This window comes from Apus apus, chromosome Z, assembly GCF_020740795.1.
Source record: "Apus apus isolate bApuApu2 chromosome Z, bApuApu2.pri.cur, whole genome shotgun sequence".
Classification (NCBI taxonomy): Eukaryota; Metazoa; Chordata; class Aves; order Apodiformes; family Apodidae; genus Apus; species Apus apus.
The window spans coordinates 37,101,947-37,128,835 of NC_067312.1; the positions used below are offsets into that span (position 1 = coordinate 37,101,947).

At 38.3% G+C, this 26,889-nt stretch overlaps 1 protein-coding gene across 2 annotated transcripts in view; it reads right to left on the minus strand.

Annotated features, from left to right (window-relative positions):
- The window catches only part of PCSK5 (proprotein convertase subtilisin/kexin type 5), a 250,386-nt gene that overhangs the window by 92,631 nt on the left and 130,866 nt on the right, over positions 1-26,889 (minus strand). For both annotated transcript variants that reach the window (XM_051643618.1, XM_051643617.1), the window contains exons 9-10: positions 26,387-26,487; positions 15,536-15,639 (exon numbers count right to left, since the gene is read on the minus strand). In XM_051643618.1, the coding sequence (XP_051499578.1) occupies positions 15,536-15,639; positions 26,387-26,487 (205 nt within the window). The remainder of the gene's footprint in view (positions 1-15,535; positions 15,640-26,386; positions 26,488-26,889) is intronic.

Consider the following 26,889-nt stretch of genomic DNA (forward strand, 5'->3'; position numbering starts at 1 on the left):
TAAAATTTTAATTAATAATACTTCTGTCTGCTCTGAAGAACAATGGGAGGGACAAGAGTGTTAATTCACATGGTCTATAACTGTACACAGTTACTCTGTATAGTACTACATTTAAGCAGGGAGGGATTAAATTTTTATGAATGGAAAAATCTTTTGAGCTAACCTATGGAAATTGCATTTTTAATGCCTGACAGGTAGCAACTTTCATTGTGTTAGAACTCAGGATGTCCATTTGTAAGACACTATGCGTTCAACCCGACCACTGAGCTAAAAGAAGAGCCAAATTTCTCCTTGATTCACTTTTTCTCACTCAAAAATAAGGGTGGAAAAGCACCTGATATTGTCACTACCAAGCAGTGACATTCTGATAGAAACTTCAGCAGCTTTTAAGCCACCTCACTTTAGAAATTTTTTTGCTTAAGATCCACATTAAAAATATAAATAAAATCTAGACAGTGAACTTACCATCTTTCCCACCCTAAAAATTACTTGGAAGATAGTCTTCATCCAGGAGAAAAAATTACCTCCCAAGGCTATGTGGTTGTGTTAATTGCCCATGATTCAATGCTTAAACTTTCTTGCATGAGAGCAGAGGTGGGAGTGAGAAGCTGGGTTTTTTTCCACAGCTGAAACAAAAGTACATTTTTTCTTGAAAGGCCTTTCCATTGAAATAAAAACTTCTTGAACAGTCTAAATCCTGCCATGTGGGAAGCTCCCAGGCAACTGACATTTGGCTGTCTGCAACATTTGCATTTCAAAGCCTTGGATTCAGTGATTCATTAGCAGTTGCAGGTACCAGCAAAAGCCTGTAATTTTCAAAGACTAAGTAACAGCAATTTGGGAAAGAATCACTGAGTTAACAAAAGTAGTTGATCTCCACAATCTTATAGAGGAAAGCAGATTTCTTTTTCCTACTGCCTTCAAATTATGCCCCTTTATCTGTGTATATACTAGTACTGCCATGAACTCTATGCCCGGGTGCTTCTCCCAGAGGTTAAAAATTACCTCAGTGGTCCACATGGGGTCATAAATGTCTTCTGGGAAAAACTGCCATTGATTTTGTATGTGAATGATACCGAAATCACTTTTGCTAACCCAGATGGAAAAGCAGTATTTGAAGGTACTGATGATTGCAGAGTAAGATAAGCTGACTAGAAGTGCAAAATGCACCAGGACCTTGCAAATTCCTACTTATGCGCTCTACATTATCACTTCTCTGAATTGCTGCTGGGCTGAGCTGTTGCTAGGAGTCATTGATTATGTCAGAGGGGGTAGAAGGCTGTTTTGTAAGAAGGTATTTGCCTGTTCCAGACAGAATAGGAATGTGAGGTTGGTGCAAGGCAAGCTGGTGACTAAGCAGCAGACTGTTGTTTGAGTTGAGATGAAGGGCTGAAAACTGTGATCTCCTTGTGATCACGGTGTCCATGAGCAAAACTGCCCTTGAATCCTCTCTCTACTCATGCAGCAATGCAAACTGATCCATTTGTATTTCTACAGAATCACAGGCATACAAAGAGCTTTACAAAGGACAAGTTTCTGAGAAAAACTTGCCTCGTGCAACACAAAGTAAATACTGAGTTTTAGCTCATCTCTTTACTCTTCTTATCATCAAAGAAAATAACATTTATCAGGGCTCAAGTCCATTTATTTATCCCTGGAGCAATTCCTCCATTAGAGCACCATGAAATCAAGGCCTATTCAGCTGCTGGACAGACTTTCCCAGTCTTTCTGTAATCCCCTTGTTTTATCTGAAACTGTTACTGAAAATTCAGTAACTTTCTCATTTATATACAAAGAGTATGTAAAGCTACCCCCACATCTATAGGCAGCATGTAGAATCATAGAATCATAGAATCCTAGGGGTTGGAAGGGACCTCGAAAGATCATCTAGTCCAACCCTCCTGCCAGAGCAGGGTCATCTAGAGCACATCACACAGGAACGCATCCAGGTGGGTTTTGAATGTCTCCAGAGAAGGAGACTCCACAACCTCTCTGGGCAGCCTGTCCCAGTGCTCTGTCACTCTCACAGTAAAAAAATTTTTTCGAATATTCACCTTGAACCTCCTATGCTCCAATTTGATCCCGTTACCCCTTGTCCTATCACTGGTCAACACTGAGAAAAGCCTAACTCCATCTCCCTGACACTCACCCCTTACATATTTGTAAACATTAATGAGGTCACCCCTCAGTCTCCTTTTCTCCAAACTAAAGAGACCCAGCTCCCTCAGCCTTTCCTCATAAGGGAGATGATCCAGCATGTATATCCCAATTGACTCTACTGAAGAATAAGAATGGCTGGTGTTGATAAATCATAACACAGATTCATGCAGACTCCAGGAAAGCGTGACCCGGGCACTGAAAACAGAGCATTTCCAGTGCCTCAGTGCAGCTAAAGTTGATTGGTTAGGCTGCAGTTTCATTGCCTGTCATCATAATGTCTCATCAGTAGCTTAAATGCTAAGACTGCCTTATTATTTTACTCATCTGACAAAAAACATTGGAGAATATTATCTCCCTACTGTATTTTTGGCCTTTAATTTTCTATACTGTGAAAGTAGCATTAGAAATATAAATATTTTGCATACATATATCAAATACTAAATAAGAGGAAAGAAATGGTAGTAACTTCTGTTTGTCAAATGAAGAATATGCACCTTTCCTAAACTAGAATCAGTTGTCTGATATGTAAATTATTATGACTTGTTTGTGTACGTTACTTTTCTTATGTGTTGCTGAGCAAGACTAGAAAATGAGAGTTGCTCTTGAGTTACTCTCATCCTAATCTCAAACTGACCTACAACAATATTTCTTTTACATTTGGCATTTTATTAGCAAATATAAAGCTCTAATTCTGTATTACTTTAAATTGTTTGTCCAGTATATAAAAAAATGCTTCAAGAGGGACAGACGATTGTCCAAAGAAAATTAAGGGACAAAAAAGGAAAAATGTTACAATGACACAAGGCTTGAGCCATTTTAACTTTGTTTTCTCATGTCCTAATTAGAGTACATTATTTTTGAATGAAAATTCATCTTGTTTCAGCCATATTCCCATTTTGTGTCAACCTATGACTAGTAATCTGTAATGACTGGATGTGATTTCTGAAACACATAACTGCTTTACAAGCCAATAACACAACCATGCAAACGCATTAATTTTTATTCTTGCTTGTAAAACCAATTCCTTCATGCTTTTTAGATTAAGTAAATTATTTGTATTTTTATATTTTACACAGAACCAACCACTAAATTTTTCTGCTTAAATACAAAGCAAACAGCAAGCTTAGTCCTTCCTTCCCACAAAATTTTCTTAAATCCAGGTATTTTTACGAATTCAGTAGGGAGGTAGAAGATTTAGTTCTTACTCTTACCATCACACCAGAGAAAGACTTGAAGGATAGCAAGTTGCCAAACAGCTAAAGCCCAATCCAACCGGACCTTAAACACTGTCAGTGATGGGTCATCCACAAATTCACTGGGCAACCTGTTCCGATGTCTTAACCCCCTCATAACAAAAAATTTCCTTATTACGTCCAATCTAAACTTACCCTCTATCAGTTTAAAACTATTGCCCCTTGTATTGTCACTATAGGTCATGGTAAAAAGTCTCTATTTTCCATATAAGCCCTCTTCATATATTGAAAGGTGGCAATAAGGTCTCTCTGGATCCTTTTCTTCTCAAGGCTGAAAAATGCCAACTCTCTCAGCTTTTCTTCATCATCTTCATGGTCAGAAAGGCGCTAACAGAACACTTTAAAAATAGTTTTTATTGAGCTTCCAGTGCTTATGTCAATTTCTGTTTTTTGTTTTACTACAAATAATTTCCTCAATAATATATTAGCTAGATTTACCTGATATTAGATTTGACAAACAAACAATACAAAAATATCATCTGGATTTTACATTTTTTTTATCTGCCAAAAAGCTCCTATTTATTGACAAGACAAAATAGAGACTTCCCACAAACACCAGTGGGACACCTAGTAGAAGCTAAATCTGCAGTAGCCAGTATACCTTAGTGAATAGTTTCTGTATACAGCTCTGATACCGCACTGCAGCATCTGCTATGAGACTTCGCAGCTACTTAAAAAATAGCCATAAAACACATCATCTCAAAACACTACAGAACTACATCCAGGATCACATTTGCATTCACATCCTGGCAGTATTTATCTACTTTAGGAATTTAGAATACATATTAAGCATAGACGTTGGCTGACAAAAGGGACTAAAAGTGAAGTACACTTTTACAGTATCAGAGTCAGACTCTACTAGTAGCAACAGCAAATACTGCCCAAATACCAAATCCAAAGTCAATAGGCTTGGGATTTAGCCACCCCATGGTCCATGCTCGGCAGTGAGTGTCCAAGTGTACCCAGCATGGCCATGCCAAGTTCTCCTCTGGCTGCAGAAGATCTGAATTAGTTCCCAATTTACTTCTCAGAGCATGTTTAGGTATGAGTAAACTAGTTTATGCAGTCCTCAGAGCACACAGGATCTACCATGCCCTGTAAACTGGGACATTTTCCCCAGAGTGAGAGTAAATACCAGTAAGCCTTGCTTAAAACCTAAGCAGAGTGACCAGGAAGACTGGTTTACTTCTCTGCCTCTGAAGCAGCAGAGTTGTGACTGACTACTGCTGGCTGATGATTGCTAAGACAGACAAGCTGCTGCTTCTTTGCAGCAGCATTTGGCTGTAAATCATAAAGCCTCTACTGAAGACATTAATTTATATCACTTGAAATGAGATGGCTTATGTAAATGGAATAAATCCGAGGATTATGTCCACTTAGAAGGGAGAAAAAAGTTTGCTGAAATAGAGTTAGCTAAAGAAGACCTAATGTAATAGAAGCTATAGATTTTTAACTAGTTGGATCTTTTTATATTGGATTTTTTTTTTCAAAAAGCACAAATATCTATTGACTAACATGGCATCTTGCAAATTGTCTTTAAATAAAAAAAGCCATCTTCTGACTGCACCATGGAACATCTCTTAAGAAAATGTACTAGTTTCCTCTATTATGAGCAAATTTACCCTCATTAGTACAATTAGGATTCTCCAATAACTCAAAAGTAGCCAAATTTCATTTCACCCTACCAAACAATAAAAACACCTTTTGGTGAGAGCCTCTATGCTAGGCTTCATCTCAGAACAGACGATGACAGATGAGTCAAAGTCACTGTAACTGGAAATGCTGACAGATCATTAGCACAAAGACAGCATTTCTGTGCTGTCAGGTGTATCAGACACATCATGCAGAACATCTTTTCTTTTTCTGTCTCACACAATGGCTGTGTCTGTTCACAGTGTCAGTGCTCCAGAGGGATATTTACCCTCAGACTAATTTCTGAGTGAGCATAGGTCTGCACCACATTTCACCAGAAGAAGGATACACACAAATGCACAGAACATAATAATAAAGTGTTTTGCAAATGATATGATAATAATAACAATAATAACAACAATAACAACAATAATAACAATAACAATAATAATGATATTTAAGACTAAAAATGTATTAACTTCACCCCAATACAGAGAAATTGATCATTTTTATATTGCTATATAGGAGATTCTGATCAGTAACCTGAAGTAAAAGGAAGTTAAACAATAAGACATGTCTACACAGACAGCTGGACCAGTAATTGTGGTAATAGGCCTTGTGGATTAATTTCTGCATTACCTCACTTAAAAATGACTCCCAACAGCTGATTTTTCTGGGAGGGAAAAAGTTACAGAATTACAAACAACTTCAGGCATTTAACTGATCTGAGTTGTCCTATGTAGCCCTTATCTTTCCCTATTGTTACCTGACAGGATGCTCTAGTGCTTAAAATACTGTGGACTCCCTGATAATAAAACAACTGCTGGTTTTGTAATTACTGAAATGCACTATGGAAGTTCAATAGCAATGAAGAACTTTGGTGTTCTCCAAGGCAGGCTTTTGTTGTTTTTTAAAAAAGACAGAACTACCCTGTGCACAAGATGTTGACCATTGTCATGGATGTATACAAGTATATATATATATATTTGCCTAGAACATTCTCACAAGTGTACTGCTTTGATAATTAGTACATTGAAAGGTCATATAAATGCATATAGCTTTTAAGGACTTGTATTTAAAAATTCAGTCTTCTCTGTCTACAATTAAAGCATTCTGCTTTGGAGGATTGTATCAGTTTTTTATTCACTTTTCAAATTCGTTGATCCTGGCTCTTTGTCAGTACTGCAAAATGCAAATCTGTATTTCACATTAAGTGGCAGACTCTTAGGTCTCTATCCTGAATCCTTTACAGAGTTTTGACAAAGGTCTGAGTAGAACTTGTTAAAATAAAATAATGTCAACGGTTATCATTCCAGTGGTGTGCATCCTGTTAGTGCTGTCCCTTGGCAATGTTTGGAATACTAGTAGCCTCAGAGCACAGCAACTGTGCATAGCTTTGTGTCTAGGCCAGACAAACATCAAGTCTGTCTGCTGTTACCACTGCTTTAGAGCCATTTAATTCACATTTTGAAAAATGTGCAAGTTTGATTCACAATATATGACCCCAGGAAAGCAATCAACTGTAACACAGAATGTCAATCTACTTCTCTTTTTTCTTTCTACTTTACTTTTCCCAGCACAGGTCTGAGGTTTTTGGTTAGACTCCATTTTACATGTACAGCTTCACTCCTTGCTTTTCAGAGCCAGTAGAGCAATGCTGCAGAGCTTACGAGTAATGAGGAGCTTTGATAATGAAAAGTTTGAGGCTGGGAGAACTAATGACACCTCCCTTGCTTCTCTGAGAGATTCCCTCATATAGTTCCATCCCTGGAACTATACAGATACATTCTTGATCTGAATTTGTGCTTGGAGGGGAGAAAAAATAATAATAAAATAATCACCTTCTAGGTTGCAGAATTAGAAATATTTTTCCAGCTACCTTCCCCAAATCCTGAAGAGATTTTTTCAGGTCTTACTCAAGGCTATCAGAGGTCAGACACCTGGCAATTTGGATTTAACACATGAAACACTGAAAAGCTCCTAATGCAATGTTAATATTATATTTAAGAAAATTTTATTTATAGCTGTGAGCTGAATTGTTGCATGTGGGAAAGAAACCAAGAGCCATCTAGAAAGGCTGAAGTGAATAATTAAAAAGACAGTACCTTTAAACTTGCTGCTGAAAACCATGTTTTCACTCCACTTTTCCTCAACTATCTTGATTTCCAAGCCTGATAACTTCTTTTAACTACAGCAACGCTTTCTGTATGAAGCACTGATAAAGCTTACGGCATTGACCCTACGGTACTTAAGGTATTTAAAAAATGGTTTATTCCTGAGGACACAGACCTTTTTCTATCATATTTGTTCTGACAGTGCTGGAGGAAACACTTCCAGTCATTGTTAAGACTAGTTATTAGTTGTAGGTGGTTTGCTTGTCGCCTTTCCTAGTGCTAAATTATGCTCAGACTTAAATAAACTTCCAAGCGGGGGCTACCAGTAAGAAGTGTTCAGATTCATCTGACCAGTTCAGCTAACATAGGACTAATGCCTAGCTATTTGAGTGACTGAGTGCCAGCACCTCTCTCAAACTTTACAATCACCAATGTGTTGAAGACTTGGTCATGTATGTATGGCTAGATTGTATTTTCCAAAACTAGATTTGCTTTTCTGGAACTGCTTACTTAGGATCATAGAATCATTTAGGTTAGAAAAAACCCTTAACACCACTGAGTCCAACAGTTACCCTAATCAAGTCTACCATTAAACCATGTCCCTAAGTGCCACATCTATCTGTCTTCTGAATACCTCCAGGGATATTTAACCAACCACTTCCCTGGGCAGCCCATTCCAGTGCCTGACAACCCTTTCAGTGAAGAAGTTTTTCCTAATACCCAATCTAAATTTCCTGTGGCACAACTTGGGGCCATTTCCTCTCATCCTATCACTTTTTACTTGGGAAAAGAGCCAGACACGCACCTTGCTACAACCTCCTTTCAGGTAACTGTAGAGAGCAATGAGGTCTCCCCTCAACCTCCTTTTCTCCACACTAAACAGCCCCAGTTGTCCCAGCTGCTCCTGATCAGATTTGTGCTCCAGACCCATCACCAGCTTCATTGCCATACTCTGGACATACTCTGGACATACTCCAGCACCTCAATGTCCTTCTTGAAGTGAGAGGCCCAGAACTGAACAAAGTATTCAAGGTACAGCCTCACCAGTGCAAATAATTACTCTACTCCTGCATTAATACCTCAGTCTTTTCCTCATCCTTTGTCACTATGTTTCCTCCTGCATTCAATAAAGGATGGAGATTCACATAGAAAAGACAAGGAGTAATGGGTACAAGTTGATCCTGGGGAGATTCCAGTTGGACACAAGGCAAGTTTTTCACCATGAGGACAGTCAAACATTGGAACAGTCTCCCAAGGGAAATGGTAGATTCCCTTACACTGGACAGGCAGGGTTCTGAGCCATCTCATTTAAACTATAGTAGCACCTAGAAAGGTTGGACCAGATGATCCTTGAGGTCCCTCCCAACCTGGCATTCTATGATTCTGGGATTCTCCTTAGCCTTTTGTTGTTAATGTATTTATAGACATAATTGTCTTTTACAGCATTAGACAGATTAAGTTCTAGTTCAGCTCTGGACCTTCTAATTTTCTCCCTGAATGGCCTGCCCCTTCTTTCAAAGGCCATAAACTCTCAATTTTTTCCTGACTTCCAACCAGATCTCTGTTCAGCCAAGATGGTCTTCTTCCCCACCAGCTCGTCTCTCAGCATGGGGGTACGGCCTGCTCCAGTGTCCTTAAGATTTCATTCTTGAAGATTGTCCAGCATTCTTGAACTTATAAACACAGAACTACTGAGGCTGGAAAAGACCTCTGAGATCAAGTACAGCCCATGACCCAACACCACCAGTTGGCTAGACAATGGCACTAAGTGCGACATCCAGTCTTTCCTTGAATACCTCCAAGGACGGTGACCCCACTACTTTCCTGGAAAGTCCATTCCAATGTCTGATCACCCTTTCCATGAGGAAGTGCTGCCTAATACCCAACCTAAACCTCCCCTCGTGCAGCTTCAGGCCATGCCCTCTAGTCCTGTCACTAGATGCCTGAGAGAAGAGCCCAGCCCCCAACCTGACTACAACCTCCCTTCAGGTAGTTGAAGAGAGTCATAAGGTCCCCCCTGAGTCTCCTCTTCCCCAGGCTAAACAACCCCAGCTCTCTCAGCCTGTCCCTATAAGACTTTCCCTCTAGTCCCTTCACCAGCCTCGTTGCTCTCCTCTGGACCTGCTCCAGCACCTCAGTATCCTTCTTGAAGTGAGGGGCCCAGAACTGCACACAGAACTCAAGGTGAGGCCTCAGCAGTGCTGAGTACAGAGGGAGAATCACATCCCTACTCCTGCTGGCCACGCTATTCCTGATACAAGCCAGGACGCCATTGGCCTTCTGGGCCACCTGGGCACACTGCTGGCTCATGTTCAAGGGTTGTCAACCAGCACTCCCAGATCCCTCTGCTGGGCTGCTCTCCAGCCACTCTTCCCCCAGCCTGTAGTGCTGCCTGCGGTTCTTGTGGCCAAAGTGCAGGATCCTGCACTTGGTCTTGTTACATTTCATGCCATTCAGCCCATCAACCCAGCCTGTCCATGTTTCTCTGCAGTGTCTTCCTACCCTCCTTGGTGTCATCTGCTAACCAGACACCAGCTGGATGCAGCTCCATTCACCACTCTCTGGGCCTGGTCATCCAACCAGTTTTGAATGCAGCAATGGACGTACCTGTCCAAGTCCTGGGCTGCCAGCTTTTCCAGGAGGATGCTGTGGGAGACTGTCAAAGGCTTTGCTGATGTCGAGGCAGATCACATCTATAGCCTTCCCTCAAACACTAGGTAGGTTACACAGTCACAGAAGGAGATCAGATTGGTTAGGCAGGACCTTCCTTTCTTACACCCATGTTGGCTGGGCCTGATCCCCTGGTTATTTTGTACATGCTGCTTGATGGCTCTCAGGATGATCTGCTGCATAACCTTGCCAGGCATCAAGGTCAGGCTGACAGGCCTGTAGTTCCCCTTTGCCCTTCAGTACTACCTCCCAAGGGATTCTGTCAACCAGACTCCTAAACAGGCTGCAGTCTGCTCTCTGAAGGTCCAAGGCAGCAGTTCTGCTGACTCCCCTCCATACTTGTGGAAAACTCAAAAACTCCATCACTTCATGATAGCTGTGCCCAAGACAGTGTCCAACCACCTCATCACCCACAAGTCCCTGTGTCCCCTTGTTCACAAGCAACAGATCCAGCAGGTGCCTTCTCTAGCTGGCTCACTCACCAGCTGTGTTAGGAAATTATCCACCACAGGTACCAGGAACCTCCTAGACTGTTTCCTCTTGGCTAAATTGTATTTCCAGCAGATGTTGAAGTCCCCCACAAAAATGAGGGCTAGCAATTGTAAGACTTCTCCCAGCTGCTTACAGACCATTTAATCTGTCTCTTCAACCTGATTGGTTTGTCTGCAACAGACTTCCACCATGGTATCTGCCTGGCTGGCTTTTTCCATGGTTTTTACTCATAAACATTCAACCCTATCATTGCCACCGTTAAGCCTGAGACAGTCAAAACACTCCCTTCCCTAACATATGGGTCCATGCTACCACATCTCCTTCCTTGCCTACCTATCCCTTCTGAATAATTTGTAGCTACCCATTGCAGTACTCCAGCTATGTGGCTCATCCCACCATGTTCCTGCAATGGCAACTATACCCTAGTTTTTCAGCTGCATAACGGCTTTAAGCTCCTCCTGTTTGCTGCTCATGCTTCATGCATTGGTGTAGATGCACTTCAGTCGAGTTATTGATCCCACCATCATGTTCTTTGGAAGAAATCCTAATTTATCTGTGATTGTTTTCAGGTGCTTCTGTGGTTTCTAACCAATCAACACCCTTGTGTCTTTGCCACCATGTGAATCTCCAACCCCTACCTCCTCTGAGGTGGTTAGGGTGTGGCATGCATTAGAACAGGGACACTGCAAACGTGTTCTAGTATACTCAGCACATCGTGGAGCAGACGGAAGGACCTCACTAGCACTCTAGCTCTCAAATACTGGCATGCTGGGCCCAGGTTTATCTCTAGAGAGCCTGATTTTATCCCTTCCCCCCTTGAAATCTAGTTTAAAGCTATTTCAACATGTCCTGTTAACTGCTGTGCAAAGATCCTCTTCCATTTTGAGACAGGTGTATCCCATCTGTCACCAGCAGTCTACAGCAGTGTTATGTAGACTAAATCATGATCAAAAATCCCCAAAATCCTCCTGGTGACACCACTCATGGAAACAGCTGTTGATCTTCTGGGTCTTCCTGTTTCTTTCCCCATTAATCCCTACAACTGGAAGGACAGAGGAGAACACTGCCTGTATAGATCCTTTAACCAGTCTTCCCAAGTCCCTAAAGTATCTTTTGATTGCCCTTGTACTTAAACTTCATGTGGTCATGTTTGGAAATGGTATATTATATATTTGTTTCTTGATAAATGTATTTTCTACATTAAAATAATGTAGCTTAAAGTCTGCTAAATAGAATTTGCTGACATACCCATTCACAAGTGCTTTACTATTCAAATGTCTTATGCCAGCTTCTAACAAATATATAATTTTAAAGTTATTGAAAATATACAGCAGAATGTTTATGACTAGTTTATTTGTCTCCTCTGAAATGAATTAATTGTTCTGAAGATTTTCTTGCTGGTCTCTGAATTTGAATCTGGTCACCCTACAGCAATTTAAATCTGGCCAACCTAGGTTTCTTATCTAGGAGCATACAGAGGCTCATCTCTTTCTCACTCCCAAACTGGTAATGTTCTGTTCACAGCAAAGTAATCACCAGTTAAACATTTCAACAAAGTAATAATATTAAAAGGCCATGAAGCATTAAGTAACCAATTATTTCCAGTGGTCACTCTCCAGTGAAAATAGCAGATAACTTTGGCTAACCTAAAGGGGTATCTTAAAACTCCGGTAGTGTGTTATGGGACAACTCTCAGTTTCTTTAGAAAGAATACTTCCACTGGGCCTACAAATGTCCTGAAAACAAAAAAAAGTGGATACATTTTTTATTTCCTTTAATCTTTCAGTAGCATTTTATCTCACTGCACTGAAGTGTTATTGTCTAGACAGTTCCTTCACTGTGCATGGTCTTTTTCCCCAGAGACAGTATTTAAGAGTATCTGAAGCTTCACTTACAGAGAAAGAATTGTTTAGCTTTTATCGTTATTCTTAAGACAGCAGTATTTTACATCCTGTATCTTTCAGCCTAGAGACATGTCAGCATTAATTCAGTATTCTCTTTTCATGAAAGCAATTGCATACTCTGTTTTTGACTGAACAACTATGAGATTATGATACCAATCTGCCAGAGCAAAACCAGATCAAGAGTTTCGATATCTGCACAAAACCAGATGTCTCCTAGCATTTTTCTGTAAAATCAGTTAATTAACTGCTTTGAGCATAATGTACCTCTAGTGATTATCTATCTAGTGATAAATTGTATGTACAACTAACTAACCAACCACAGAATATCCCAAAATGAGTATTCAAGTCTTGCTTTTTGAGACAACCAGGTAATAAGTGCTTGAGGAAAGCCACATGCTGGTTGACAACAAAACAATAATAAAAACATTTTCAAGAAAAATTCTTTCCCATTCCTGAGTTAAGTCTATTGACATGCATCAAGTGAATGTTGCTTACTTGCCAAGAAGTTAAACAAATAATAGGCACTGCTTTAGTTAATCACTAGCTGGTTTAAGTGTTTTTCATGAATGAATCTTTCTTTTATGAACATTATATATATATATATATATATATATATATAAAGTAGTTCTTGCAACCAGTAATGACATCTGTGAGCTCCTTCTGTGTGTTCTGCAATGGCAAAACACTGCCAGGGACTATAGTGAAGGACGGGGTTGCCATGCAGCCCAGCAAAACAGCCCCATGAAAAGGCATGCTGACCCACTTTCAACTACCAGATTTGCTGACCCTTTGTTGAGTGAGCAGTTCTTCCAAGTTGTTGTTGTTTTCACCCTTTCAGCTCTCATTTCTAAATGAGCAAGGCTGTCTCTCTCTTCCTTCTTATATTCTTCTTTCTTTGCCAATATGCATGGAAGAAAGGCAGATTGTTTCCTGTGACTTTCTTTTAGTTAATTTGAAAAAAAATAATCTTCCACCCCTTCCTGTGTTAAGAACATGATGCGGAAGAAGTATGGATCTTGCCTTTAACAAAATTATGACACAATTCCTAAAGGAACTCTGTTGATCAGAGTAATTCATCTATGAAAAACCATACTTTAATTGTTGCTCTTGGCAACAGTGAAGGATAATAGTGTAATATTATACTAAATGTTGCCACGTGCAATACTAAAAAAATCTGTTTCAGTCTTGCCAGCAGCGGTGTGTGCAAACCCCCCCTTGAATTCAAGTTTGGATGTTGTGATTTAATCTAAATCTTTTGCTTCTCCTTCTTCCAAAACCAACAGAGGTTTAAAGAGAGCTGCATTTTTATTGGAACCATTTGCTCAGCCTAAGTTGCCAAAATAACTTAGTTAAAACTAGTACTTTTATCTGGGTTAAGGTTGATTCCTGAGCTCCACAGAGGTTGAGGCACTTAGTCTGTCTTCCTCTTCTTCAGTTCCTCCATGGAGTCTACAGCAGAGCGCTGCCAGCATAAGTTGTACTTTCTGAATCCCAGTCTCCCATCAGAGCTTATCTATGTTTGTGACTTTGTACAAGTGGAGGAGAAACCTGTTTTCAGACCTTTTCCTCACTATTTTTCTGCTCTAATGCATACAAAAATGTGTGGCTCCAAGGAGTCAGAATAAGCAGGCTCCAGTGGTGCAACAGTGCAAGTCCTACTGCCAATGTTACTACTGCTGGTGTGTTAGTGTGACCTCTCCTTTGATAATGAGTGACAGCTGCTATGAAATGCCTTGCAGGACATTTGCCCCTCTTGGGCAACAAATGAAAAAAAATATACAAATATAGAATTTTGGAAATGAGTTCCAGAAAAAAACTGTTCTACTTTATGCTACTTGAAAAGCATTGTTTAAACTTCAGATAGCTCCAACAAAATGGAAATACAGTCACAATCTCCTGCCAAAATTTTTTAAATCCTGGCAAATGTTTCACAATAATAAACACTGTAATGTTATTGTAATTAAGGAAGTATCTATTTCTCACTGTGTACATTTTTTTGTCTGTGAGCATGCACTTGAAAGTGGGACAAAACCAGGCTCCTGAATGTCAGAATCTTCATGTGATGAGTGAGTTAGAGTTAAATATCCATTTCTATATCTACCCTCTGTAGTCAGAGCCTGGTTAGAATCCAAAAATGGAAGTTTTTTTTTGTTTGGTTTCAATTGCATTGCAGCAGGAATGTCATAGGTCAGAATGATATGTTAAAGATGCTCTATGGTAGATGTGCCTTGATCTGAAATAGATTGAAGCTAGGTTTCAGATTTAAAGTGAAACCAGAGTAAAGATCTGATGGTTCTTGTATATTGCATTCTTCTCTCAGGAGATCCTAGCATAAACCAGTTCAAACGTTATCTAAAAAGATTGCAGTCTTGGGCAGAATTCTCATTAAGAGAAATAAGCAATTCTGTTATTCTCTGTTTGTTTGTTTGTTCTTGTTGTGTTTTTTGTTTGTTAGTTTTGGGTTTTGTGAGTTTTTTGTTGTTTGGGTTTTTTTGTGTTTGTGGGGGGGTTTTTTTGTTTTTTTTTTTTTTTTGTTAAGATGCAATCAGAACTGAAAGAAGTAAGAATTTACTGAGTAGGAATGAGAAGCCAATCTGTGTTGAAACACAATGTTGTATGGATTCAAGGTCCAGTTTTAACCCATCCTGAGTATATACCTTATTTAATGGTGCAAATGTTTACCTCTGCTTGCATTACAAAAGAGAAAAAAAATGTTTAAAAGGTGTAGCTTTAATACAAAATTACAAGACTGTAAAATATTTTAGAAACCTACGTGGCAGCTGACTGAATAGTATGATGTCTATGACATTGAAAGCCTTGGTAGCTCAAGGTTTGATTTTATCCTAATCTGTCAGAATTCTTAAATATAAATAATTTAGGGAGAATAATATAAAACAGAAATTTGAAAAGACTGATTTGTAATTTTTAAACCAATTTTTCTATAATTCTGAATAAGAACATGGCCTGAATCCAGAAATTGCTGTATCAACTCCAGACTATTTTATCAGAATACTAGCTATACAACGACAAATCAAAAAACACCAACTTGCTTAGTTTTCAGACAGCAGTGCATAAAACAGGACTGAAAGGGATTAAGAAGATACGTTAATTACACTTTGTAGGTGCCATTACTTGCAATAATAATTCTAAGAAGCTTTTCTAATGTGAAGAAATAGGCCCCTTCACTTTCAGCCTGAAAGGTCTCAAAACTATGCACAACATAAGGTCAAACAAACTACTTAAGGTTATTTCTTCTTTAAAAATATCATGTAAGATGTTGCCTCTGACAGCAAAGAAAGGAAGCTCTCACCCTTATAACCAGCCGCATTGGTTTTCCAGTCATTAGCATTAAGATGTCCTGCACGTGAAGTCCTTACAATAATATGCTGTATGTCTCTCCAGGTCAGAAATGGACTATGAAAAAGGGGGAAAACAAAGGCACAGATCAGATATGTAGGGATACAAGATCATGTAAGCTAAAAAGTAATCAAATCAATACAACCCTCATTTACCTTCTCTGCTTTCCCTTGCTCCAGTCAAAATAATGTTTCCTAATTTTACAGAATTACTATATGAAATTATTTATAGTGCTGAGAGGATTGTATAAAACAGACTATAATGATATATGATAATATTCTATTACATAATATTTAAAGGAAGATGAAGGAGTACATTTCACACAGGCAAGTTGTATGAGCACCGACTATTATATGTTACTTACCTTGACCACTGCAAAGAAAACAAAACAAAATGTTGCTTTGCCGAAAAGGTCTACTAAATCTTACTAATTGCATGCTCAAGATGGCAATTCCTTTAGACTTTCATCTCCTATTGAAGGCATTCAACAGATGCCTTTGTTGCTTTTCATTTTCTATTAGCCCCCGGTCTTTGAATTCCCTGAGGGTCTATGTGTATTCTACTGAATCTGAATAGTAACAGAGCAACTGACTGCACAGATGTGTATTCCTTTAAGTGAGTCCTAATAACCTGTCTACGAGGAAGGTGAAAGAAGATGCTGTTTGCCTCCTCACTATAACATTAATACACATTTATCTTGCAGGACCAGAGCAAATCTTTAGGGATTATAGTTTTCTTTTCTCTCTTAGATCCACCCCAAGGAGAACTTCCTTTCTCAGAGGACTATCTAACGGTGCATGGCCATCCTTCTCTTTCCAATTCCTCATATTTTTTATTATCTGTAAGAACACAAATAGTATTCCATTTAAAAATGCAGTTCATCAGAGGGAATGATAAACTGAGCCACTAATTAATGAAGAGGAAAAAAGTATTGCAGCATAGAACACCAGTCACAAAGTATTATTCTCAGCATATCATTATCTGCCCCTATTGCATGCACTGGTACAACTCAGTTGTAATGATTAACACAGATCAGAATGAGACCCAACACTGGCTGTCTACATTGCTCAGGACTACACAGTCACTGAAAACCTCAGAAACCATGATTCAGTTCCTTAACACGTGCTCTTATTGCCTCTCAGATCAAGAAGTCATTTGGACCAGCAGACCAATAACTTATTCTCTACAATTTTCTTTAAGGCATGATACTTGGTCTCTGCTTTCACTTGCAGGTAGAAACTACATGAAGACAACAGCAGTAAGAGTGCAAGAAGATCACGCCATGGGTCATTGTAAGTGGGTCATGTTTTGGGGTGAATGGGACATTGCCATCACATGGATTCTATACTCTTGAACCAACAAATAGACAACTTACTAGAAATTTAAATGAGAAATTTCTTTCGAGAGCATGGTAACAACAAACATGCAGAAATATCTTTTTCTTCTCCAAGTCCCCCTGACAGTGGAAAACAGAAAAATCTCACTTATCCTTCTGTTTGATGTACACAAATGAATGCCATGTGGATTGGCATCCTGCATGCATTGTTTCACATCTTCCAGAATCACTTTTGTCAAAATAATGTATTTTTGGAAATTCTTGAGTAATCAATGCTTTATGAAGCTTAAATATGCAAGTAGAATCCTGCTCATCTTGTGAGCTGAATCAAGCTATTAGGAAGCACGCAGGGAATATGTGCGATAACCTAGTCAAAATGGGCAGTTTCTTATTCATTCAAAGTGCATCAATATAGATTTTCAAGTGACAAATCTCAGCTTTCACAAGTTGCATCTTTAGAAAAATGCAGTAGGAACACAGAAATTATTGTAAACTTGTAATGAACTATTTTACAGAAAAAACTTGCTCGTAGCTTATCCTCTGTATGCATGCAGACGTATATATTTATGAGTATTAACCAACAGAAGTTCACCTGTGTTGGTGGAATTACTTGAAGATTAAAATGAATTTCAGAACCATGGCCTCTAATCCCATTCAGGAGAGAAAAACTTGGGCTATCTAGAATGTTCTCTCACATAAAACTGATTTTTACACATTTTACCTTTCAATACCCTTGTAATACTTTAGCTTGAAAACAAGTAGGAGTTACCAAAAAATATCAGAGCTCTTTTATGTTGCAAGATTATAAGGAAGAATGCAAAGACAGTGACAAAACCATTTACTACATATTTTTCTTGTTTCCTTTGAAGTAATACGATACTTATTCTGAGTGTATCTTTTCCATTGCAGAACACTTCCTAGTTGGTGTGTGTAGACCATGGGTATGATGATGTAGCCTAGTACTTTTTCAACCTACAGCTGGGACACCACAGGAAGAGCTATATATTATTCTGGAGTCAACACAGAAAGTGCTGGCTAAGCTTGTTGTTGAAGCAGAAAGAGGAGGTGGAATAATCTGGACTGAAGAAAATTTTTAAGTGATTCTTTTATTAATCATAATCAGAATTCTTTGTAATTCCTTCCTGGCTTTTTCAACTCATGGCCATTCAATTTCTCTCTGTTCATGGCTACAAAATATAATGGTATTCCCATTTTTAATCATTCTGTTATTTTTAAGGAGAGCTGATGCCTTCTGTCCCTGAACATTAATCCAAGCATTAATACAGCCATGGATATATTTTTTTCTTCTTAAAGGGGAATTTCTTACACTAGAGAGTTGGACTAGAATGATACTAAAAATATTTAAAAAAAAAAATGAATGCAAGGAACACTAAGGGTTTTTAAGATAGGGTATGCTTGGATAGTCACATAACATTCTTCAAGAAAAAAAACCCACAACAATATGATTTTATACTAGCTCAGGAATTTCACTGGGAGTCTGTGTAAAGTCTTAGAAAAACATGTTTCAAGCCTTCAGGAAGACCTCCAAGAATCCTGAGAACTGCATTCTTCATTATCTGGAATCTAAACAATCTGTTATTCTATAAAGCAAGCTGTCTATGCTATTGGTGAAAAATAAGGCACTAAAACACTCCTCTCAACCTCTGATGCAGAGATTGAAGATAGGGCACACTCAACTGATGATTTAAAGAGAAGGGATAGATTTAAATATGCCTAGATAAAGGATCTAAAGATGTAACGGTCTTCACTTGAAAATGCTAAAACTCTTATAAACTGGGTTTAGTGGATCAGTCAGCAAACAAGATTATGTCTCAGAATCATAGTTTATTTCTAAAAACAAAAATCATGGCAGAAAGCTGAACCATTCACTGATGTTTCTACATGCTTATCTAATAGAAAAAATAAGGTAAGAATTTTGGAGGCGGAAAACCTTGATCAAAGGCCTGACTTCTAGGACACTACATATATATATATAGCTAAATCAGTCTGCCTCTGATGCAACCCCCAAGTCTTCTTGCTTACTGTATAACTCCTAAGATTTTTATGTTTTCTTCTAAAGGAATGGTGGTTTGGGCATATTTATATCTCAGAGAATTAACAGCATAAGAAAAATATTAAAATAAATCTCTGCAGCCTACTGTAGGACCTTCAGTATACTAAGAATTGAGCTATTGCCAGATTGAAATTTTGTCTCTAGAGTACACACTTTATTTGAAAGAAAATAGGTCTGAAATTTTTTGTTCATAAAATTTTCAGAAACTGTAACAAGAAAAAAAAAGAAAGAAAGAAACTGAAATGACATCAAAATAGCAGTTAATTTTTTTTTTTTCTTAAATAAGAAAGTCAATTTTAAAGCATCTGGAAAAATCACAAAATTGATAAAATATTTTAAAAACATGTCAAAATTGGATCCTAAATGAGTAAACAGTTGTTTGCTAGCCATGTGGGCCCCAGATCCAGACAAGATGTCACTGATGTTAATTGATTTACTACTTGATTAATCTCAGAAGAATTAATGGCTAAACATCTTGAAATTAACAAATGCATTAACAAGAACAGTACTAACTCTGCTTAATAATGGACTGATTTTAAAAAATGGGCAATTTCCTTCCAGAAATTTTTTCTCAATGTCTCATCTGAAATTGTCTTGGGATTACACACACCAGATAATACTCAAAATCAAACCAGAATAAGCAGAAGTGAGAACAATTACATACAAAACTGCTAGTACAGCCGCCAAAGAAATAATGAATGTTGTGTCCTTAGCCAATAGTTTCACTCTAAGGTACAGCCCTCTTCTTTCAGGCTTCTCAAAGTATTTATGAAACAAGGTAACTGAGAAAAAAATGAAATAGGGCAAATAAAATAGATTATACTAGAGTAACATTAATATGAGATTGAACTGTATCTTTTAGCAGGCTGCTTAGAAACAGTAGATTATAATTTTTGGCCAAATCAGATTTTCTCATTCCAAAAGTAGTTTCCTTAGTGACAACTGGGCTAATCCTGGAAATAGTAAAGAATTCAGGCTCTACCCTTTTGAATAATGATACTGAGCCAAAAAAAGAACTGCTTAGAATAAATAACTGGTGCAAGAGATTCAATTAGCAAAAATATGCAAATGCAATAAGCAAATAGGGTGAAACTTTGGTGATGGATTTTTTTTTCTCTTTTTTGTGTGTGTGTGTGTCTTTGTTTGTTTGTTTGTTTCTTAGAAAAATGATATGGTCAGCAATGTGAATGTTTGCTACAATATCTCCATAACTATTTGCATGTGACAAAGGTGGCATGCCTGAAAAAGTATTTCTTGCCAAAATAGCAGAGTCTGATGAGAATTGATGGAAGGATACTATAAACTTTTCTCTAAAGAATCAAAGAAAAACACAGTATTACAGGGTGGATTAAGAAGAGGATCACTGTTCAATCTGGAAATATCAAATAACCTTCTCTGGAAATCTTGGCTATGAAAGAACAAACATGGGTAGTTATTGCTAGAAAAAGGAGTCTCTGTAGAGACTACAGACTCTGTAGAGTCTCTGTAGACATCTTGTACAACAGTAGGAGATAATTTTAATCACTAATTTCTGCATTACATCATCATTAATGGTCTTATGATAAATTTATAAAGAAGATATAAGAAATAGTTGCCTGATTAATTCACACATTCCTGGAACATTCAAATCAGTTAAATTGTTTCTTGAGATCTACAGCCCTATTACTTGTCATAATGACTCCACTATAAAAAGCAATGGAGAGGAAGAATATTAGCTATGTTAATGGGAGACATTCTTCTCTCCCACATCACATAAAGAGTCAGCATGAAGATGTCTGTTGCAGCACAGAATTTTAAGAGGCATGAGACATGAAGACAGCCTCTAATTGTTTTGCTTACCCAGTGCATAGGTGTCTAGGTGGTCTACACCACAACCATCTCATTCCTGAAAATAAGTAGATACAAAAATGGACTCTGGTGTTGAACAACAGTCATGCATACACTGCGACATAAAAAAGCCTGTGTTTTTGACATGTCTGACACCCCTTTAGTTTCTAATTGTCATATATTGTGCAAAAAATCCTGTTAACTTCCTGCTAGAAAAGTAAAGAATATACTTGCTGATCAGCATGTAGCTCACTCTCTGTAAATGTAACAGGTTTCTGCTCTAGTAGACTTTCAATTTTCTGACCTGACAGACCACTGTTCATTTAACTAGGATATCAAGCAAAACCATTTGGTTACTTCAGAGTTGGCTCTCAGTTTCTTTTTTGTTCACACTTCCTTTCTGGGTTCCAGAATTGCTTATCAGAAATTTGCCAAATCTTCTGCTAATTTCTGATTTGCATTCAATTTTACCCAATCAGATGTCTTTGAAAGAAACCCAAGCCTGGCTTAAGATGACAATCCCTAAAAAAATTTATGGCAACTGAAAACACTGTGAATACTGTTTAAAGAGATGTGCAATTAGTAAAATTTTTGGAAAATATCTTTCCAGGATAAAAATTGCTGTCAGTAGCCAAATACACTAATTATCACATTCCTACTCTTTTTCCATTAATCACTTAATTTAGGTACTAGGCAAAAAAAAAGAGCAGTGATATACATCTGAAAACGAATTGCTGACTAATGCTCATTAAGAACACATAATTCAAAGCAATTGCATTTTGAAGTGTCCTGAGATGTCCTTTGCCAAGTTTCACTGTGGCAAGTCACACTGGATCTCTCCATTTCAACAATCACTAAGAAACTTCAGTACATCATTCATATTATAAACATATTAATCTTAAATATCTCAAGCTCACAAATTCTATAATAGCAGAATTTTCCCTTCAAAGCTATAGTTTTTGAACATCTCTTCAAGGTAATAGCACTTTCCTGTATAACATAATCTTTATCAGTTTGTGTCTGGCTCTGCTTTACGTCATTCAGTTTATGTTTGTGCAGCATCTCCATTGTCTGCCATGCACCCTAGTCTCTTCAGGAGTCAGTGTTTGAAGCCTTTTGTATTCGCTACAAAGAGCTTTTGGGTTATCTTCATATTGGGTTTTTTTTAGGATAGAATCCAGACAAGTCATGATATGACATACATTCCTTTAGATGAAGGGGAGGATAAACAGCCATACATCCACCAGCAATGGTGGTCTGCTAAGCTGTGCAAAATCTGCACTGCACAGTGCTGGCAGACTCCAGAGCCTAGAGTAACGTGTTTTTCCCAGAGACACAAAACCCTAAGTGACAAAAAGAAAATCAATGGCCGAACTGCAGGTTGATAATGATGACTTCTGGAGACGTCCCTGGAGAGAGAGGTACCTGAATCATATCTCTTCTTGTGCCTTCTCCAGAGAAAGAATGAAATGGGACCACTCAAAAGACACTGTACACATTCTGCTGAGGGGCAACAGAATGGAAGCAATTCAACAAAACCCTCAGGTCAGTTGCCAGAATTTACCTATTTGCCCACTTCAATGATACTGATAATTTTTAATACAGTTGAGCTATGACATTGTGGAGCAAGGAATCTCAAAAGAAAGACTGTAGGGGGACTGCAATGCAGTGAACCTGCTTCTCTTCTACCTTTGTCATTTTCCTCTCACTGCAAGAACACAGACAGGGAAAAACATATGAGCTTCCTGCTCTAAAGGTGAGCAGCCAGAACCTCTAAAAGCAAATTCTAAGACAACTCTAAGCAGACTCTGAAAGCTGAAGCTGGAGAACACTTGGAGAACCTAGCAGGTACAGGGGATCGTGCTGCCAAACTCTTCAAACTCTCAACTGACCACATGCCAACTGAGATTTTTGACAAGCTTATAAAAGTAAATGGCATTGCACTGGCACCAGAACAACTTGTTCTATTTCTAGTGGCTGCTCCAAAGTCCAGACACAGTAAAACTCATTGAAGAAGTTAAAAATTACCACAGTCAAACTTTTTTTTTTTTTAAAACCTAGACTCAGTTTAAGAAATGTCTGGATGGAATTTTCTTAAAACCTTTTTAAAGCAAGTTACATGGAAAGTATCAGACAGAATTATTATTCTTTGGCAAAGTTACATGTAACTGAAAACAGGACCTTAAAATGAGAAACACTGCACAACTTGAATTCAGGAGAGTACTTCCAAGTCAATCACAGTATAATAACTGAAATTGCATAAGTGGTGCAGGTGGTTAAAGCTCAAAAAAAACCCAACACAGGTTCTAAATTAACCATTTCTTTATGTTTTTCAAATGCTTTATCATTAAGAGCATTATTTTAAAAGTGGTCAAAAAATTCAGATTCACAAAAAGATTTCTAGCTCACACACTCAAGCATTCACTTTTATAACAGACATTCAACCGATGGCATAAGGACCTAGCTAAAGCTGATGGACTTAAATGATAATCTCTCCTCTTACACTGGAAGTCTACATATAGAGGTCACTTGACACTGTCGCATCACCTTCAGCATCTGACTCTGTTTAAGAACAAGCTGTCCTGGTTTGAGCAAGTAGACCACTCGTAACCTTGATGACATGGAAATATGTTCTCTGTATCCAGAACTGCCCCTTGACAGACAGTACACTACTTCACTCCATTCTGTAAGAAAAGCAATCAATATGGAAAGTATTGCAAATATCTGATCAGTTTTCAGAATCTTCCTCTGACACTCCTGACCCCTTGCAATGTGATCTCCTTTTTCCTCTGTGATTACACTTGGTTGTACTGCCTTTTAGAAGAATATGGTACATTGCCACGTTTCTGAATGGATCATTAGTATCAGAATTCACTGAATTTTTTTCTCTCTTCCCAGTACTACCTTGTTCTGGCCTTGGTTTTATGTAACCAAAGACAAAGTAAATAGCTCATGTGAAGAAAATCATGGAACAAAACAGACTTTCTACCAGTGAATATACCACAAGGTAGAAACAAGGCAGATTAATACCCTTTGAGGTGCTACTTCTTACTTACATAACTGCAATTTGTATACCATAAGTTGGAAAATATGCATTGGCTTACAGATAGTAGAGCATGCAGTTCACTTAGGGATGTATATTCTTCTGTCTGCAACACAGTATTTTTTTTTTAATTTGGCTTCTCCGAGGGAACATGGCACAGTGCTCACTGAAACAAACGTGGGTGTACTGTCTCTCCTAACTCTGATTCACCCAAATCTCAAATTCAAACCTTTCATCAATGAGAAAGGATATTTCTGATATCAACAGTAGATGGTACTATGCAATGCAAATAGTTAGTTTTTAGTAAAAACATTGTTTCTGCTGCTGACTAAATAAATTCTACTTTCTATCCATAATTGCTGATTTACAATTAGCAAAATTCAACACTGCATAATGACTAAGAAGTGCAATACACAGCAAGCATTTATTCAAAGAGCCGGAGTAGGATCCTAGATACAATGGAAACCATTAGATAAAACAATGAATTGCCTGATTACCATTTTAAAAAAAAACCACAAAAAACCAGAATATTAAGATTAAGAGATGTCTTTGTGTGACAGTTGTTGCATATCTACATTTCTGCCTTATGCCCTCAGAGATTCCCAACAAACAGTTTAATACTCAGTTGCTCTTCTTTGGTTCCCAAAGGAAACCTGATACTCAAATACCAGACTGTTCTGGTTTGGTTTGGTGGGTTTTTTGTTATGAGGGGGAAGGGCCCCAGGAGTGTTTCTGGTAAGAAGCTAAGAAGCTCCTCCTACTCCAATCCCAGCCAAGAAGCCATTAGAGGGACAACAGATCCACTTCTGTCATTAACATATGAAAGAACTGAAATGAGACCTGAGCAGAGGAGCACTTAAAGAAGAGCTGTGCTGGAGATGGAGAGCAGTGCTGGTGGTTGGTGAGGAAGAAGGGGAAGAAGGTGCCCGAGCAGAAGTTTCCCTGCAACCCATGGCGAGATGGCAGCTGTCCCCCTGCACTCATGGAGGAACGTGGTGGAATGTTCCCTGAAGGTGCCAAGAGGGGTGAACTTGGCCAGTGGACTTTTGTGGCCAGAGGATTTGCTGCCAGTGGACTCTGATTATGCAGCTGTGGAAGACCCTGGTGCCAGGGAGTTTGTTCCCGAAGCAGGCCGTGACTCTGTGGGAAGCCCAGGCTGGAGCAGCTTGCTCTGGACCTCGTGGGAAGGACTCATGAAGGAGAGATTAGTGGAGGAACAATACATTTTCATCCTGAATGTCTGGTTAGCACCATGTAACAGAGACATCTAGATATAAAAAAGTTACTAGGATCTTTAGTCACTGGCACATTTTTGTCTCCATCACTGCATGTGAAGATTTAATACAGACTTGCTTTTGTTCTTATCATAGCAACTATTAATTTGGAAAAAACCCACACTGGTCCATTGGCACTAACATGGGTTTCCTGTTGGCAGAGTTGCCAAAGTTCACAGGTTGTGAAAAAGGTTGTGTAAGTCTTTCTGTGTGTTTTGTCACAATTAGCAATAGCTTTGTTGCAGGCATTGCGTGCTATAAATTTCAATTACAATAATAATGTGTTACAAAATGCACACAAATATAATACAAATATAAAATACAAAAAATAAATTACAAGCAACTTCCATTCACTAAGAAATAATGAGAAAAACTTTCAACAGAATGAAATTTATGCATGTGCAATTCAATCTGCATGTGCAGATTGCTTAGAATGAATTTCAGGATTTTAAAACTGAGATTAGAAATAGATTCAAATGATTTTTTTAAAAAAACAATAGCATTATATTAACATTTCACAATACCTCTGCTTCTAATGACTGCACTACGAAAACTTAATTATAATGACACAAGCGTTGCACTACTCATTGTGTCACCTCTTCAATTAATAACTTTTGTTCTCATGACTATAACCCTACAGCAAAAAAGTATTCTATGTTAAATATTCACCTATGATTTTTTCAAAGAAGCAACATTAAAGATGGAAAAAATTCTGCTGCTATGCATTACATACAATTTGAAATTATTACTGTGTGCTGATCTTTCACTTCCTTCCAAGGCTGCCCTCAGTGGAAACTGGTTTTCTTTAGAATTTTATAGACTCAGTCTCTTAGCACTTAGAAACAGTTGATTGCAAGCAGGATTTGGGGTGGAGACTGAAAAGAGAAGCCTGATGAATGCAACAGATGACCTACAGTAGCCTGCAGAGTACAGCAGATCTGGGCAGCAGGATGAGGGTACTGTAAGACACTGTGACCATGCCATACATCATTTAGAGGAAACTATCTGTGCTCAACACCATTTCATGTTATTTCACCACTGTCTGTTGTCATTTCCCCAGTGTCAGGTTTCCCACACATGAAGCAAGCATGGAGATCTTTCCTGCCCTTGGAAGAGTACAATGAATTACTACAAGTAAGTTTCCAAAGCCCTTTGAGATCCCTGGATAAAGACACTGAATGAATGAGAGAGATTTTTCCATATGCTTAATTAATTGATTCATTTTTTTAAAAGTATAACTTAGATCTTACTTTGCTTCCAGTGCCAGTGCAATGATGCCTGCAGCCATAGGTGCAGAGGCTGATGTTCCAGTATGGCTGTCTGTGCAACGCTGCCTCAGGTCTGTGGTGATCTGGAAGAAATGGAATGAGTGAAATTTACAACACAGCTTCAGAAATCAGAACAAATTTCATTTGCTTGAATAAGTTGCATGTATGTGGAGGGAATCTCCTTTTTTCACTGCAAGGAAAGGGAAAAAAACAGGTGTCTGAATACATGATGTTAGATGTTCTGAGCTTGAAGTCACTTGTGAACTTGGGAAGTGTTCACTGTATTGCACTGAAAACAGAAGTTAGTCTTCATTTTTTTCACGGAATGATCACCAAAAAGACTTGTAACTTATAAAAGCAAGGGTTTTAAAGGGTTTTAAAACTGCAGTTAAAACTCTGCCTTTCTATTTGCATTTACAGAGCACTTTTAATCCAGGAATCTCAAAGTGCTTTACAAAAAGGAATTAAAAAATCATTATACAGAC